The sequence below is a fragment of the Vicugna pacos genome, chromosome 19 (assembly GCF_048564905.1).
Source record: "Vicugna pacos chromosome 19, VicPac4, whole genome shotgun sequence".
NCBI classification, from domain to species: domain Eukaryota; kingdom Metazoa; phylum Chordata; class Mammalia; order Artiodactyla; family Camelidae; genus Vicugna; species Vicugna pacos.
Window position 1 is genome coordinate 6,126,738 of NC_133005.1, and position 18,645 is coordinate 6,145,382.

The following is an 18,645-nucleotide window of genomic DNA, read 5'->3' on the forward strand; positions in this document are numbered from 1 at the left end:
TGAGGTAGGTGCTAATGTTATCCCCACTTACAGATGGGAAGACCAAGTCCAGGGTAGATAACTTGTTCTTGGCTCATTAGAGAAGAGCCTGCCTTCCAGCCCAGAGGGTCAGGTTGTAGAATCAGGCTGGGATATTTCATCACCCAGGGAGATGTTCATATACAGAGTGGCCAGACTTGAAGCAATTTCTCTTAAAAATAAATCTCTAGCCTTTGATTTGACAAGTGAAGGTCGGGATCACTTTGTGTAATTCTATACCCATGTTTTGAGAGTGAAGTTGGAAAATCGAGCTTGCTTAGAAGTATGCAGCCAAGACGATGAAGGGTTTGAAAACCTTTTAAGATGAGGGGCATCTGGGATAAATGAGGGATGAATTAAGTGACTAACAAGAAGACACAGGAGGTGGCCATACAAACTGCCTGCAAATACTCAAGGGGCTCTTGTCATCAGGGCGGGGCTCATTTTAGTTCCCTGTGCAGGGCAGGACCGGGGTGAATAAGCAGAAGGCACAGGACAGTCAAGCCCATTTCTGAAGGCTCAGAATCATCTGAGGGTGGAAGAGCGGCTGTGCAAGGGGGAGAGCTCCCCATCACGCGTGTCCTGAGGCTCCAGCATCGGCTGGGAGGGGACAGAATCTCTGTGCCTCCCGGCAGGAGGTTAAATTGGGTGACCGCCAGGATCAAATCCAATTCTGAGACTCACAGTAGGATGATTTCACCTTTTCAGAAAGGAGTTAAGTTGAAATGCAGGAGACACATTTGATGCCTTTAGTATCATTCTCTGTTAGGCACAGGCCCCGGACAGGCCACCTAAAATATGCCTCGATGGCATATTGATTATTTTGATTTAAAGTTACTAAGAAATGGCCAGAGCAAGAGGGCCACTTTGACCCTCTGGCTCCCTGAAAGCAGGAAATAAATCTCTCATATGAAAGGTATATTCTCTGCACCCTTTATTGCCAGGGACAGGGAATTCGGGCAGAGAAGCCTGTATAAACAGACCTTGTTGCTTTAATTTATTACCCCAAGGCCAAATTTTGCTTAAATTCCTTACTAATTAAAAACTCAAACCTAAGTTTCTTTGTCCTGTCAATTTCTCTCAAATTTATAGTTTCTTAGTCTAAAAAAATATAAAAGCTGCCTGCTTTGGCCATGGCTTAGGTATTGTCTATGAAATTTCCATGTGAACAAATTGATTTATTTCTTTTTTTCCTGTTAATCTGTCTTGAGTCACTTTTATTATTAGTCCAGCTACAAGAACTCAGGGAGGGTGGAGGAGGGAGTGTCCCCCTCCCCGACAGCAGCTCGCAGGGGGAAGGCGGGGAAAGCAGGCTGGACCACATCTCCGACAGGAACCTGAGGTCTTGGCTCCTCCACCTACGCGTATGACCCCCCCAGGGGCACTAACTCTGCACACGCTTGACTTCTGTATCTTCCAAACAGAGGAAAATGAGTATCTTCATTTTGGAAATTTCTAAAATGGAGATAATTGGCCCCCAAAGTTCTCTGATAAAACACCAAATCATTTGGAAAATGGAATGAACCAAAGTTATGCTGCCCCCAGCACTCTGGCTAAAGACAAAACTGCTGTGTAAGTTCTAGAATAAGACCACTTCTGCATGTTTTCGGGACATCAAGTTTGCTGATAGTCCTTGTACCTTGCTGTATCTTGCTGTAAAGTGAAGGTCCTGCCAGCAACGTCTTTTCCTTTTCTCTTTTTGCTCCTCGCTCTGTACCAACATAACCAGTTTCATCACCCAGAATTGTCCCCCTGGCTGGGATAGTCCAGTTTCTTCGAGTCTACTGCATTCTAGGCAGTAACAGTGCAGTTTTATTGTAATTAACTTTTCATTCTTCTGTGCAAAACTAATATTTATGAGAAGCTTCTGCAAAAGACTGAGTTCTTATTTGTCCTACCTTCAGAAAACTTTTGCCCTGTTTATGTCTTTTCTTGTAAGTCAATTTTTATTTTAAACATTCTGTCGTATTCTGGAGACAACAATAAATTACTTTATGAGTGTTTGGGGTCTGCTCTGCAAGCCTTTGCCAGAGTATAACAATGCTTAGAACATACTTCCCATGTTTTAGAAGGAATTTCCCCCTAAGTCATGATTGGCATGTCTACCGGTGAGGCATATACATAAAATCTTCATTAAAGACACATCTGCATATCTGTGCATCACTATTTAAAAAAAACTAATTAGTCCACTTGAGACTAAAAAAAATCATTCTAATCAAATGTTGTCCTTAGCTCCTTTTAGCTGAAAAAAGATGGTAGCAGATTCACAAAGGATGTTTTCCTTTTATGCACAACTTGGTAACGGGAAACTGACAGAAGAACACACTTAATCATCCTACTACCCAACACCGGAGGCGCCGAGGCTCCCGCTGGAGTGCTCGGGGAAAATACACATCACACAGTTCAAGGAGGAGCCCCTGCCCCTCTCCTAACAACCCAGACAAATCTCTGCTTCACAGGCTTAAGCACTACTTCACACCATTTCAATAAAAATAGAGTTTAATTTGGTCTCAGAAACTTGCTTTCTCCCGGGAAAAGGGCTTGGGCTGTGGGATCAGCTGTGCCATACATGCGGCCCCTCAGAAATGGAGGGGGCTTGGCACCACTCAAAGGCAGGATGCAAATCCGCATCGCGGTTAATTAATTTAGCCTTCATATCAATGCTCACAACTACAAAGAGGGCTTACCAGCCAGTTTCCAACCAAAGGATAAAAAATTCAATGAAAAGGCTAAGAGATTTAGCAAACAAACTGTTTGCCATTTGAGAGTAACTTAAGGGCTACCCGAAAAGCCGTCCCTGATTGAAATCCATTATAAGGAACCAAACACTGATCCGGAGGAAGAGGGCTTAGATATGCCACCTACCCAATAATGTCCCAACAGAGCCCAGAGCCCTGGGGCCCTCATGAATATTCTGGGAACTTAACCTGCCAAAAGAAGAAGAGATGGGGAGGACGAGAGGGGTCTTTGCTTCCAAATACTAGCAGCTCTCCCGCGGTTCTGCCTAGCCTCCCGGGATTCGCTTTCCAAGCTCCTTATTGAAATTGCTCAGGTCTTTAACTGGTCTCCCGTGAGGGCTCAAAAGCCTTAAGCTAATTACATTTGGCTGAGATATGCTTGATGAGATGGGAAAAATACAAAGCTTTTGAAATGATGAAAAAAATCTCTAACCATCTGCTGGTGGTGTTGCTAAAAAGAACAACAGGCGGGAAGAAAAAGGGCAGCTAGCCAGAATGGAAAGGTACAGGATTTCTTTAATTACGGGGTCAATGAAGCTATTACTGCTTGGAATGTGGGGGAAGGCAGGCCAAACAGGCTTAGAGGGCTGAGCAAGACAGTGCTTAGCAAATAAATGCAGCCAAACATCAGCACCAAAAAAGGGGAATTAGCCCAGCTTGGTTGAGCAAAGCGTTTCTAATTAGAAATCGCAGGTAGTTAGTGGAAAGGAGAGAAAGGTTGGCTCCTAAATGGTAACGAGGTTTCAGCACAACCTCCGCGCTTCTTTCCAGGTTATCTGTGGTCCTTGAAGGCAGTTTCAGATGCAGCCCTGGCGAAGTGCACGCTCTCTGATGCCATCAGCCAGACAGTTGCTTCTGTTTTACTTGGCAATCCAGGTGAACAGCCTGTGTTGAGCTTTCAAATCAATGCCCCAGGTGTTGGTTCAATATGGCTAGCAGCTTATGTGCAGTGCTCTAAAAGCCCTGTTCAGTTTCTCCTTTTCTTCTCTTCTTAAAAAAAATATAATGAATCCCCTCAAATTCAGCTGAGAAAATGTTTGATTTTGGAAGACAAATGGACTTAAATAGGGGACTGCTAAATCAAGGTTATTTTTACTTTGTGCACAGTAACTCCTACAAGTTGAAGAGCAGTTTGTGCCCCAAATTTGAATTTTGTTCTTTTTTTTTTCTCAGACTGTACGAGGGAATGTCGTTTTCTCTCATTTTACATTGTCTTGATTCTGTGTCTGAAGGTGGGTAAAACTACTAAACTAATGGGGAAATAGTTTTATTTTCTTCATTGTTTCCTTTTCATCAAACCAGGAAAGAATGACCTTTCAGCAGGGAACTCATTTTTCAGATGCACAACTCAAATATATAGTCAGGATCCTCTTGGATGGCCCCAGGTATGCTTCCCAACAAACTGTCTGTTTCGGCATCTTCCTAACCTGGACATGCAGTATCTCTTCCATCCTGCCTTTTTAGACCTGCCGCTGTGGGAAGGATGCCCTGCGTCAGTGGCCACAAGGAGTGCATATGTGGAAAGAGAGGCTTATGGGCAGTTGATCTCAGACAATCTGGAGTTTTGAGTTGGAAACAGGTCCCCATTCTGACCATAGCTACCCTGATGCCCAGGGCCCCAGCTGCAGATCTGGGAGACCAGGATGATGCTAAAAAGGTCATCTCCTCTCACAGTGCCTGTTGTGTGTCGGCTGGTATGGATAATGAACAAGGGCTTTCTGAGTGGTTCTCGAAATATGATCCCTGGACCAGTAGCATCTACATTCCCTGGGAACTTGTTCAAAATGCAAACTTTTACTGCCCATCACTACAGACCTACTGAATCCAAACTTGAGGTATTGAGCCCAGTGATCTATCCTTTAACAAGACATCCAGGTGATTTGGATCTACTGAGGAGTATGTTCTATGTCTGTCTGTCTTCTGTCTGTCTGTCTATCTATCATCTTTGCCATGTTTAAACACCCACCATCCAACAAGAATAAAGCAGAGAGAAAGGTATAAGGAATTTTTCAAAAAAATTATCTAAATTTGGAGGCAAAATACTAGAGTAGTGATATCATTCAAAACGTGGTCCACAGACCAGTAGTGTCACCATCACCTGGGAGCTCAACAGATGGGCAGGTCACAGGCCCACCAAGACCTACTGTATCCAGATCTCTGGGGGAAGGGTCCACAGACCTGTGTTTTAACAAACATGCTAATTCTTATGCACACCTGAGTCTGAGAGCCATTGTGCTAGGACAATATATGAGCAAGGTTTGTTGTCAGTTTGGCTTTAAACTATTAGAAACTATTGAGGTCGAGGGGATCTCTAGTCCCATTTTGTGGTATTAGTCAGGGAAAGCCCGGCGGAACATTTGTTGGACATGAATTTTATATCTCCTCCATTTCCAGAAAGTATTGGTTGGATATTTACTTTAATTATCGTTCTTCCCAGATGAGAAAAAAGAAACCCATGCTCTCTCTTCCTTCCATTCCTTTTCCTTCTCTTTCTTCTTCTTCCTTTCTATCTCCTTCCCTCCTTCCCTTCTTTGTTTTCTTACTGCCTTTAATTCCTTTTCTTCTAATCTCCTGGGGATGCATAACTATTCTACCAGCACTTACTGTGGCCACAGTGATAAGATTTACCTGAATTAAATTCCACTTGTGCAACCGACAGATACTGGCATTTAAAAGGGATTGGTCATGATAATAAAAATGCTGCCTAATGCAGCATAGATTCTTGAAGGACAACCTTATGGTAATTCTCAGCTAGAACATGGGAAGATGTTGGAACCTCTCCTTTCACTGGGGATCTGTTACGGTAAGCCTGAATTTTTCAACTTGGTTTGGAGTAACCATGTGCAAGGTTATGGTATTAGCTCCCTGTTCCTGTTGTAACAAATTACTGTAGCCTCTGTCTTACCATAACACCAATTTAGTTCTTACAGTTTTGGAGGCTGCAAGTCTGAAATGGGTCTTATGGGGCTAAAATCAAGGTATTAATAGAGTTACTTTCCTTCTAGAAGAATCCGTTTCCTTACATGTTCCAGTTTTCAGAGGCTGCCTGTATTCCTTGTCTCACATGGCCTCCTCATCCATCCTCAAAGCCAGCAACACAGCATCTTCAAATCTAGGCATTTGCTGGCTCTCTCTCTCTCTCTCTCTCACACACACATTATATCTACATTTATCTTATCACAATCCTATTTAATTATATATAATCACTACATTTAATATAAGTTTTATTTTCTGATCACATAGGTTGTCCATAATATTTTGTTAATAGGAAAAAGTAATGTAATACAGTATAAAATGACTACTTAAGTTTGAAACGTGTTCCTTTCCATTGAAATTACATATCCCTGTCTTAATATATTATGAATTGCACCCCTCTTGATCCTGAATATTATGATTTTGTAAACTATGATAAAAAAATAAGAAAAGTGAAGGACAGGTGAAATACATTTTGTGTATTTTTGAGAAATAAACTAAATATGATAAATGGAAAATAAACATTCTCTTTTCAAATAAGTCTTTAAGAAGAAATATCCAGTTTTTTCCCTTTCATTTCTATATCTTTGTAGTTTTTTTCTATTAGTTTCAATTAAAATCCAAGACTAATAAATTATGACATTTCTGAAAAATGAGCAGATGTGCTTCTATGTCAAAAATGTAAGCTCTCACAATGAGATATCTATTGGTTAGAAATATGGCTGACTGATCTCAGCATTTCCTTTGAAGATTCACGATGAAATAAAACAGTCACATACAATCAACCCAAAGCCCTTGCTATTGGTAAAACGCTGCTTTTTCTTTTTCTTTTTTTTTAAATTATTGCAGCAGATGTCATAAAATAAATGTAGTGAAACATTCAAGCAGCAAGCACCCTAATTGTTTCCATCTTGATTATAAAAACACATTGAAAGGTAAATCCTCACAGTGAAATAAATGAAAAAAATAATTAACATTCAAAGTACTCTCTATGCCACCTGTTCTTTACATACTGCGCTGAAATGAAGGCATCTGAAGTATAAAGAGGAATGAAAAGAAACAGTTTCCTTCTAAAACAGAAAGAAAAGTAGCGTTTAAATTCAGAATCCAGATCAGAATGGATGTACCTTGTGTACAATCAATAGGGTCTGGAAATTCCTTCATCTGATGAAATCAAGTGAACTGGTTAAGTCTAAACTCAAGCACCGCAATTATTTTATACAATATAGATGACATAACAGTTCGTGGCTACTTGTTATTTTTTTAAATCTTTTATGTAAACAGACGTTGAACCTCTGTAGTATTTAAAAGCGGGTAATCAACTACTATCTGATTTTAAGGTTATATGCTAAAATTTGGGTTGACATACATTTTGGTCATTACCACAAAATGTGTAAGTGAACATATCCACACATCCATTATTATTGCAAGCCCTAACTATCCACCCTACTCAATTTAGAGGTTCGACCTGCATTTGTCAGTTCTATTACCTACTGGTCCTTCAGTGTTCTTCAAGTGGAAGGGTACTGATCCTAGACGGTCAAAGATAAAGGAAGGAACGGTAAGCAAGGTACATGGTAATTACTGGATAAGTCTAAATCAGTAGTGGTGGTACAAATCAGTGATGAGAATAATAATTAATAATAATAATAGTAATAATGATGATAATGCATCAGGGAAGTTAAGATATCCTTAGAATTAAAATACACCACGATAATGGCATTTGTTGGGATGAGGTAAATAAAATTTAAGCATGCTATGTTTTTCTTTTGTCATGGTCCCAATTAATATTAAAATTTGGTAAGCCTTAGTGATACCTGAGCGTCAGGAAAGGAGGAGAGTCAGGAAGGAAAGCCCCGTGGTCCTGCTGACTGTCTGCAGAGACTTTCCAGGACAGCCTGCAGACCCCTGAGTTGAGGAGACAGAGCTGATTGACCTGGTAGGGTTGGCAAGGCAGAGACCTGGAGATGATCTGATTCTATAAGGGGGTTGCTCCTCTGACTTCCTAGACTAGACTACTTTACACAGCCACAGGAGTAGAAGTTACCTGGTAGAAAGCTTACAGTAATGAAAATGAGACTTGTTCACAGCAGTGTAAATGCATTCTGTTTGGCGGAAAAGAAAGAATATATTTTATTGCCTTATATGATGCTAACCACTCTTTCAAGTTTCAGTATTCCTGAGTTGTGGGTATGTGTGTACACGTATGATGCATTTGGTATTCCTGATTGTAAGTGTAACATGGAGATACACATATACCCAAGGAAATATGTGTATATATTATTTTCTTTTGAACCAGTTTTACTTCTTACTGGTCCCTTCCTTAATTAAGGATTTAAATAAAATCTTTTACATGTATTCAACGTGTATTTGTATGAGAGTCATGACTTTATATTTCTGGAAATGACAACTTGGCATTATTTAGTACCTTGGAGGAGAGGGCAGATACTGTGGCCATCAGCTGTTAACAATTAGACTCACTGTCTTTAGAGGAGGCTAATTTTCTGGAATATTTAGGGATAGCATATGAAAAGTAATATTATGTTTACATACAAATAAAAATTACTCTTTTCATTAGTTGTGATAAGAAGGTACTTCGTGGAGAGTTGCAGAACTCTAGCCGAGAGGAATAAGAAGTTCAAAACCTGGAGATAGAATTCCACTTATGGGAGAGATCTGTTTTATCTTTGCAAATTACTTTGATAAACCACAGGACCATATGCCTCCTGGCAAGACCAGACAACAGAGGCTTGATCCAAAGTGAAACTGTAAATCAAATTGCAGAGTTAAGGAGAGGAGGAAATAGAAAAAGACAAAGGGGACCCAGGAACAATGCTGGATGCTAGAGAATTATTAGAAGAGATGGACTTTGAAAATTCCCCAGACAGGGATAGACTAGCAATTACAAATTTTGGGTCTCCACACATCCTTAAGTTTGTGGTCCTTCCTCCCTAACATGTAAAATGAAGGATCAGGACATTTTTTTCTAAATTTTAAAAGACACAACGATCACAGCAAGCTGGGGGTTTGGCCACATTCATGAGGCCTGATATATGCTTTGTTACTGAGAGGCTACCTACAAGGTTTGCACGTGATCAATCCAAATTCGCACACATATGCACGTGAAACACATTGTGGGAACCAAAGTTCTTACTGCAGCTGTGAATCTACTTTTCAGTCTTCTATGTTTTTTAACTTTAAAAGTATAGGTCAGTTACACTTTAATCTGAGGAAGAAACATGATGAAAATTAGTACTCTAAAAATAAACTTTAAAAAATATTAAATGTGAATATGCACATTGTATCTTCCTACCTTATACAGTGTAACTTGAATGAACTGATTCTGTATGAATCTATTGCATACACGGAGATGTGCAGAAGACTTAAATAATCTAGCTTAAAACTTTATGATTTTTTCATTCAGTGTATTGAACAGATATAAGGAATTTCATGAAACACTTAAAAATATTAATAAAACCAGAACAGGCACCAGCATTATTAATTCATCTTATATCCCCAAATTAAATTTTGGTTGACAAGTTCTAGCTACAAAGTATTATTAGGAAAAAAGGCCAATCAGAGAAGAAATCATTTGAAAATTAAGTTGCCCTAAAAAACTAACTTCTAGTGCTGCCAGCGTGAAAAATGCAGCTTTACTAAAGTTGACTTCACTGGGGAAGGTAAGATACAAAGACTTTCTGAAAATATAAACTTCCAGTAAATTAATTATTCAAGATGAAAGTTCATATATTTCACATGAATCAAATAATGCCTATAAATCAAGGATACTTCAGTAAAAATGTATATATATGCCATGATTCTTGGTGGCAAAACACACAGACTAGAGTTTGAAAGCCTGAGTGTCATGGGTGTCGTGTGTTTGTGTGTTGCTGCATTGCTGCTGTGGAGGCTGAGTATTAAGCTGAGGGGAAAGGGCTCTGTCAGAGATGTAAGAATTCCATTAATAACGGAAAACATCAAGGGCTGTGTAGTGGCGCTTTGTAGAGAAAATAAATCCCTAATGGCTTTGATTGGTAGGAGCAGCGGAGAAAGCAGTTCACTGTGCGTTCACTGAAGGATGAAACAGTGGCCAGAGAAGAGTGGAAGTTTCTCATAAGGACTAAGAAAGATGGTGGTGGAAATCCAGCCGGGTTCTGAGCAGAGTTTGTGTGTAAACCTACTTTGAGTGTAAGGCACTTTTACCCCATTTAAACTATCTTCAGGGAATAATTAGGTGTCCAATTACTGGTTAAGCCCTGAAATAGAATGTGATTAATTTGTCTGATCTCTTTGTCTGGTCTAGATCACCTCGGCATTTTTATCAACAGAATACAATGAATAAAACTGAGTAAAATCTAGGATTGCAGCTTTCTCAGTACATTGGTGACCACTGGCTCCCATGTCATCACTCCTTGTTTCGTCAAGAATGTGGTTTTTCAGAGCTGGCCTTCTCAGAAAATTTATAAAATTGGAGAACCTCATCGCTGCATCATTGGGTTCATATCTCTCACTTACAACCGCAGAAACTGGGATTCACAGAAAGTCAGGAACCGCATGGCCAGAGTCAGAGGCCATAGCTCTCTGCACACTTAGTCACGTGATCCTGCTCATCAGAGGCCAAACCATGAGCCAAAGGACATGATGATTAGCACTCGCTGCTGGTTAACACTTCACTGTCTACTTGCATGCCTGTCAATATCTATCTTTTTCCAAGAACTCAGAACACAATATACCTTAAATCTCCATCAACATTTTGATCAACTGGAGGTAAAAGATACGGGAATGTTCTTCCATATTACACTTGTTGATGGATACAAGAAAAAGAGTTGGGATGCACACATTCTAGGTAAAGCTTGGAAAGTCCAATGTATTCCTAATAAAACATAATTTAAATTTATGTGACATAATAATGGTACTATGCTGATATAGTTAAGATTTTAGATCAAATATTTTAAAATTCAACTAGAAATAAAAATCTTCAGGAAACGATAAATTGGGAGTGAGATTTGTAGATACTAAGTGCTATGCATGAAACAGATACACAACAAGGTCCTACTGCACAGCACAGGGAACTGTATTCAATACCTTGTAGTGACCTATAATGGAAAAGAATAGGAAAACAAATATACATATATGAAACATTATGCTGTACATCAGAAACTGACAAGACATTGTAGGCAGACTAAACTTCAATAAAAATGAACGAATAAAAAGGAAAAAAAAGTTAAAATGACAAAGATGAACTTACTTACAAAACAGAAAGAGACTCACAGACATAGAAAACAAACCCATGGTTACCAGGAGGGGAAAGGGGATGGGAAGGGATAAAATGAGAGTTTGAGATTTGCAGATACTAAATACTATATATAAAATAGATGAACAACAATTTTCTTCTGTACGGCACAGGGAACTATATTCAATACCTTGTAGTGGCCTATAATGAAAAGCAATATGAAAACAAATACATGTATGTATATGTATGACTGAAACACTATGCTGTACCCCAGAAATTGACACAACATTGTAAACTGACTATACTTCAATTTTTAAAAAAAGAATTAAAAATCTTCAGAAAAAAAACACATTAATTTTATGCTAAAACACGAGATCCTTTTCAGAGGAGCTCTCCTATAAGATTACTTTCCTATTTGGTTATTAACATAAATGATACAATTTTACTGGATATCATATGTGCTGTAGGCCCTGCTGGGAAAGCATAAAACTGGAGTCATTTAGGAAGAGGCAGTGTGGCTATGTGAGAAAATCTGCCATATGTGATACCTCACTTTGTTCCTGTTGAAATTTTTGTATTTCAGGTCTCCTAGGGACATGTCCATTGTGCTATTGTGTAATTTTATCAGCATGATCTTCTGCTGAATATTTTCTCTTCTTTTCAAAACCCATATTTTGGTAGCGCTAACTTCAAAACTTAATGTTGCAACATCTGTGCCCATACACCTGGGAGCCATCGAAGATGTAGCTTGAAGAGTATCTACATTTTTCAGTCTTACAGGATGTTGTGAAATAAAGAAAAGGGTTATCCATTTTTCCTGGAATTTTTTGAAGGTGACCACTGCCTGTCTCCTTAGAAAGATTCTCAAAATAAAAAAGAACCAATATTTCTAAGTCTGTAAGAATATCCATACAATTGGAACAGAATACTCATTTGATTTTGTTTGCAGATGCGTAGTTCTTAATGTACATATTCAGCTTTCCATTAAGAGACACTGTGCATATCCACAAAACCTGGAGCTATAGTCTCAAAATGTCCTCAAACAACTCTTTACTAACTATATGACACAAAAGAAAGCAAAGGAACATCCTACTACTTTGAATGTATTTACTACTTCTAGTCTGCGGATGTACCAATAAATCTTAAAAAATAGAAATTATGGTTGAATTGGCATTTCTCAAACAGAAGATTAAGATCTTGACCAAAAAAAAAAATACTTTCTGAACACACAGAGATGTCTCCCACCTCACCTTTCATTAACTGTTCTATCTTTATGGAATAAAATGTACTTACTGAAATTGCCTGCAGGAGATGGTACTGAAATTGGAATGGGCAGAACAATTTGTTGTTGAAGGGTAATATAGATGATGTAAAATTTTTATGGATTCAAAGTTGTGAGGAATGGGTTTGAGGAACTCCACATGTGGATTCTTTTGACTTTGTCATCAGTTTATTAAATTGTGATAAATACCAAACGCGGTGTGCTTTCTGCATGTTAGGTATCGTTGGAATTGCTTTCCATGCTTTACTCATTGAATTTTCACCACAACCATTTTTGACGGGTCCTTTTGTCATCACCATCTTACGGATGAGGAAACTGAGGCACTGAAAGATTAAATAACGTGCCCCAGATCACCCTGTCTGTCACTGGGGAGCAGGGCTACTGCAGAGCACCCCAAATCTGTGCTGCTCCCTTTTCCTTTGGTTACTTTTCTTATATGTAACAGAATGGCTTTAAACTCTTACTTGGAAGCAAAGAATAAGAAGATAAAGGTGACTGATTTTAAGTTATTTCAAACTGAGACAGAAACATTCAAGGCAGAGTCAAGTTAATCATCTATGGTAAAGAAGGGAAAACTCTGTTAATTCAAGCCACAGGCATGATTATTCTCTTACAGTGAAAAGTCAAATTTTAACAAAGAAATCTAACTTCAAAGTTGCTGTTAGCAAGTAGCAGAATTTGATCTCACTTCTTTCTCACCTGCCATCCCACCACTTGCAGAAGAGGACTGCCATCTCTACAAGGGAGAATTAACCCTTCAGTAATTAGAGGGGTGCTGTGTGCTGGAGAAGCCAGTGATGTCAGTGTGTGCTGAACATGAGCCTTCTCCCTGGTGGGTCTAGTTAAAATGCGGACACTGTACCCATTGTTTGATGCTTCTCTTTTGCACATCTTGAGGCACAATATACAAAGTAAATAATTTCTGCTATAGTGAAATTCAGCAGGCAGATGCAGCATGGTGTAGTTTACATTTCACAAGTACTACTGGAGGGAGCAAGGCCGTGTAGCTGTATTTGAAGTAAGGGTTGTATCAATTTTCTACTATCATCCTCAGACATAAAGTTCTCCAAGTATACCATTTACTTGACTTGTCAGGAACATGGTGTCATGAGTCTGAACTAGGGTTTGCAATTAGAGAAAAGGTCATGAGAGGCATAGACTTAGAAAAACATTGTGCTTTTAATGCAGTGGAAATTAAAAAAAAAAGATGTCAAAATCACTAACATGACTTAGTAATTAAACTGTGTCATGCTGCTGCCAAAAAGAGTTCATAACTTGGAAGCTATACTTACCATTGACCTGTTTTTACAATTGAGATCATGTCTGCTTTTCCATTTGGAAACAAAATTGATCACTGTGTTCTATAAACAAGGCTTGTCAAGTTATTGCCCGGTAACTACTTTCCAAAAATACATTTATTTAAGAACAGTATGATTTATGACATGGTGTAACAGACATTATTTACTTTTTCATTTCACATTTTAGCTTCCTTTAAGAGATTGCTTTATATTGGAAAATGAAATTCTTTAAGCTCTTTCATAAATAATAAATTTCTTTGATCATTTTTTAAAGATTTTTAAAAATGTTTATCTTTATTCCAATATATTGACTTCTTGCTCCAATTGCTGTTTTAAAATTTACTGAATGTTCATTCCTCCTATGTCCTCTGAAATCATTATAATACTCACTTTTGTTAACAGCATTCGATATTATTGTATCCTCATATTAGTGGACAAAGTCTATAATACAGAAGGTTCATAAATGTGCAAATTTCACATAAATTGCTTCCTTACTCACTACTGTAGGAAGGATGACAGAATAAAATCAATGCAAAATGGTTAATCTATTTGTCTGAAATCTATTTTCAGATTATCTAAGACTTTTATCCATCTAGTCCATAATTTCTATTTCTTAGAGGATTTCTCAAAACTATAATTTTAAAAAATTGAATCTAAATGAATAATAAAAACATCCTCATAACTCTTTGGAAGGATGAAAAACTGTTATAAGTATCTTCTTTGCTACTTCTAGATTCTAGTCTACTTTCAAAAGACGATTTAGGATTAAAGAAATACTCATTTCCCCTCTTTACAGACCACAATGGCATGTGCATAACTCTGATGGTGGAATTCTAGGCAGGAATCCAAAGACACTCTCACTCTTGATGGATTAATTTAAGAGCAGTCCTACCTTTTTCACCTTCTTTTTCTTCTTGGTCATCTGTTAGTGGAATCACTTGTGGTTGCTCCACAATTGTGGTGTCTTCTTGGTTTGATGAAAGCTCTAAATAGAATGAGACAGAAGGATACTCAGGCATGTATAGTGGAATTATTGAGAAAACTTAGTGACTAAAGTATAGACAGTTAAAGGGTTTTTTTTTCCCCTCTGAGTTTCAACAGGCACTCAAAGCAGAACATTATTACCACTCACTAGAAATCACTGCCTAAGGCACACACACACACACACACACATACACACACACACACCGCTCACACACACTCATGTGCACCACTCACACACATCAGTGTATAGAGAAGTCATGGTTCACAGTTTCACCTCATTCTCGAATAACAATGTATTTTGGTTTTAATACCTTCTGTTTCCATATGTGAGCTCTGGGACTCTGCTTCAATTTTTATTTCACTCTTCGTTGAATCGTTCTCTTGTCCTGTTAAGAACAGTGATTGAAAAATAATAGAGGTGTGATATGCATGACCATATCTTTATCCCTGGTTTGAAAAGGCAAGAATTTCAGAAACTATGCTTTGATCATGCCTGGAATTGTAAAGAACAGTTTTGAACCAAAGTGGAAGGTGACAGTATCATTTTGCAAATAATCATATTTATATCAATTATTTTATGAGAACTATCCAGACAATGAAGGGTAAAACCCTTTTCTTTGAACTGATTGCTATAATCAGTATTTAGCTTACAATACATTGAACATCAATGGATATAATCTGGAAGTTTTAAAATTGTAAATAATTTCTGGGCTGCACGTGTTAATTACATGAAATTTTCCTTTAATATATAGATATTTCCCATATTGAGGATTCCTGTAAAATTAAAACACTCCTTGTATTTTCACTTTTCCATCAACAGAGCTTAAAAAAATAACTTGAGTAATGTGAGCACACCGAGTTTGGCTCACCTGGCAACCGTTCTTGTAAAACACCTACTAAATACAGCAAAGGTCCAGAGAGAATTCAGACAACTCCTGATTACTCTGAGGTTGATTATCTAGCAATGGTTTTCCTTCCACACACACTCTCCCTGTCCCCACCCCTGATCCCTGGCCTCTACCCCTCCCCTCCCCTCCCCTCCCCTGTGGAGTTTAGAACATTTAAATGCTCACTAAGAGAGGAAACTGAAACCTGCCCATTTTGCATCATTTTAATGAAAGATTTTATGCTAAGGATATTTAACTATTAAATTAAACAAAACAAAACAAAAAGCAAGTCCAGAGCTAGAGCTGGTTATAGGCACAAAGGGAAGCCAGAAGCGCCTGGGTTCTTTGCCTGGGTCCTTCCCTGTGGGAGATACACTATTTTTCCTACTTGTCTGTACTTCTGGCTGTGACCATGTGACATGCAGTGGCTCCTGGGGGGCAAGTGTATGTTCTGAGCCCACTGACACCAGGCCCGTTCATGTGACTTGGTTAGAAAATGGCACAGCAACAGACATGAAGTGTGTTATGTCTGAGAAGAAGCTTCAGATTCCCTGGGTGTTTCCTCCAGCCTCTTGCTCCTAAAAGAGTGTGTTCCTTCAGCCTAGATCCTGGAAAGAAAACATGTGGAGCAGAACTAAGCAGAGACATGACAAACCTTTATTACTTTAAGTCAGTGGGACATTTAGAGCTATTTGTTACTGCAGCAAAGCTGACTTATACAATCTCTCATCTCTACAGAGTCCTCTATAATCCAACTATTCTTTTTTGTTTGTTTGTTCTCTTTTTTTTCTTTTTTTGGAGGGGGAGGTAATTAGGTTTGTTTGTTTATTTATTTATTTATTTATTATTTATTAATTATTTTTAATGGAGGTACTGGGGATTAAACTCAGGACATCATGTATGCTAAGCACACGCTCTAACACTGAGCTATGCCCTCCTCCCAATTCAACTATTCCTAAGCCACACACTGTACTATTTTCCCTTGGTTCATCCTCTGCTAGAGTGACCAAGCCAAAAAAGAAAGGTATTTTTTCTTATTGACATCTATTCCCCTTGAACTTAATTTTAATCAAAAGGATCTGATAAAATAAATGTAATTAAGGCATATTTATATATATGATCATTGAAGCTAAAAATCTCAAGCTATGTTTAATGCCTTTCTCTCATCACTCCTAAAATTCAGTGAAATGCCAAGATTTGATGATTCTGAGAAAGGCTTCTCTTTTTCCACTGTCCAGTGCCCTTCCCCTTTCCTCATTCAGGGATGTATTCTCTCTCTCTTAGTTTAATCATTTTCTTCTTCTGTAATCTACCTTGTGAGTTACTAATAGTAATATCTTTTAAAATATGTATTTGATCAAGGCCTTTTCCCTGCTGATAACCTCACTCATCCCCATTTCTCCTCACTGCTACTCAAAGTATGGACCATGGACAAGCAACATTGGAATGGCCCAAAAGCTTTTCAAAAATACAAGATTTCAGGCCTCATCTAGACCTACAGAATCAGCGTCTACATTCTAACAAAATCTCTAGGTGATCGCTATGTACATTAAAGCCTGGGAACCACTAGCCCCAGGGACAAAGTATATTTGCAAATTATCGATTCCATAAAAAAAGCTAGTCTATGCCTAGACACTTCATATACATTTTCTCTAATCATCTTACTATCCTTGCAAAGTCGCTCTTATGATATCCATTTTTATTTTAAAAATCATAACTAGGTTTATCTGACTACAAATACCTTTGTCCTTTTTGTTTTGCCTGGAAATGTCTTTATTTTGCTTTTTAATTTTTTAAATTGAAGTATACCTTGCATACAATAAAACTCTCATGTCGCAAATATACAGCTTGATGACTTTTGAAATATATACACATGTATTTCTTTGCATGATCACCGTCCAGATCAAGAACATTTCTAGCACCAGTGGCTCTCTCTGTTGGTCCTTGTGGATACCCCACCAATAGTTAAAAGGTAGAAGTTTAGTATGTTTTTGAAATTCATATAAACAGAATATACAGTATATAATTTTTTGTATCTTACTTTTTAATACTTGTTTTCTGTAAGATTAATCCTAGTTGCTGTGTGTATCAATTGTCCATTCTTTTCCTCTGATGCATACTATTCCACTGTATGAATTTGGGGCTATTATGAATAACATTGCTAAAAACATTCTTGTACACGTCTTGCGGTGAACATATATACTCATATCACTTGGGTGTAAACTCAGGAGTAAAATTAAGTAACAGGCAACACAGACATTTGGCTTTACTAGATCCTAAAAAACAGTGTCCTAAAGAGTTTGTTCCCTTTTGTAATCTTACCAAAAATGTCTGAGAATTCCATTTGTGCCCTTTATTCTTTATTTTTAAAACTTTTTTGGAAGGGAGGTAATTAGGTTATTTATTTATGTATTTATTTTAATGGAGATTCCAGGGATTAAACTCAGGACCCCGTGTGTGCTAAGCATATGCTCTACCACTGAGCTATACCTCCCCCTGTGCCCTTTTATTCTGGAGACTGTGTCATGATACTACTGGTCACAAAAGTCATTTAATATGAAAGAGAAAACCATGCAACATCTTTCCCCCAAAACGCATTTCCACTCTTTTCACCTCCGGGTACCATACAGAGTGATCACATCTCTGCATATTGAGTCCCTTTGCCCATTTATCTATCTATTATTCTCCTCACCCCACTGTAATAGGGCTATACCTGTGTGTGCTTCCCTTAGGTTACAGGAACTGTGAAGACAGAAACTCTGTTTTGTTCATATTTCCCTTCCTGGAACTTCTTAATAAGGAGTGATCAATAAATGTCTGTTTCATTGGGCCTCTATTCAGTACCATTACAGGACTCATCAGCGTCTGTAAACAGTAGTGAGGCTCTTATCTCTTACTTCCTATTGTACCTCTAGCCACAAAGCGCTAAGGCTACTTGCGCTTCATATACCATATTTATTGCAAAGAATTTTGGAAGGAGAACTGACTGTTTTAGACAAATCACAACCTCTTTGAGCTTCAATTTCATTTTCTTTAGGAAAAGAGGCCAAAAAGAAACTAGAAACCACCTCAGGTTCCCTCTGTCCTTGGCGTTCTATGAGGATATGTCTCCCGGTAATGCTTCTGATCGCTGTTGACATTTGTTTATGGGGAGGATGATGTTGAGGGCACCGTCACTGTTTTTGAGTAAACCTCATTCTCTTTCACTGTTGATACAGGGAACTGACCATCA

The 18,645-nt window shown here is 38.2% G+C and overlaps 1 protein-coding gene across 3 annotated transcripts in view; it reads right to left on the reverse strand.

The window, feature by feature from the left end:
- Positions 1-18,645, reverse strand: part of MACROD2 (mono-ADP ribosylhydrolase 2) — a 1,889,921-nt gene that overhangs the window by 51,309 nt on the left and 1,819,967 nt on the right. For all 3 annotated transcript variants that reach the window (XM_072943799.1, XM_072943800.1, XM_072943798.1), the window contains 2 exons: positions 14,838-14,912; positions 14,435-14,527 (listed from right to left, as the gene is read on the reverse strand). In XM_072943799.1, coding sequence (XP_072799900.1) covers positions 14,435-14,527; positions 14,838-14,912 — 168 coding nt within the window. The remainder of the gene's footprint in view (positions 1-14,434; positions 14,528-14,837; positions 14,913-18,645) is intronic.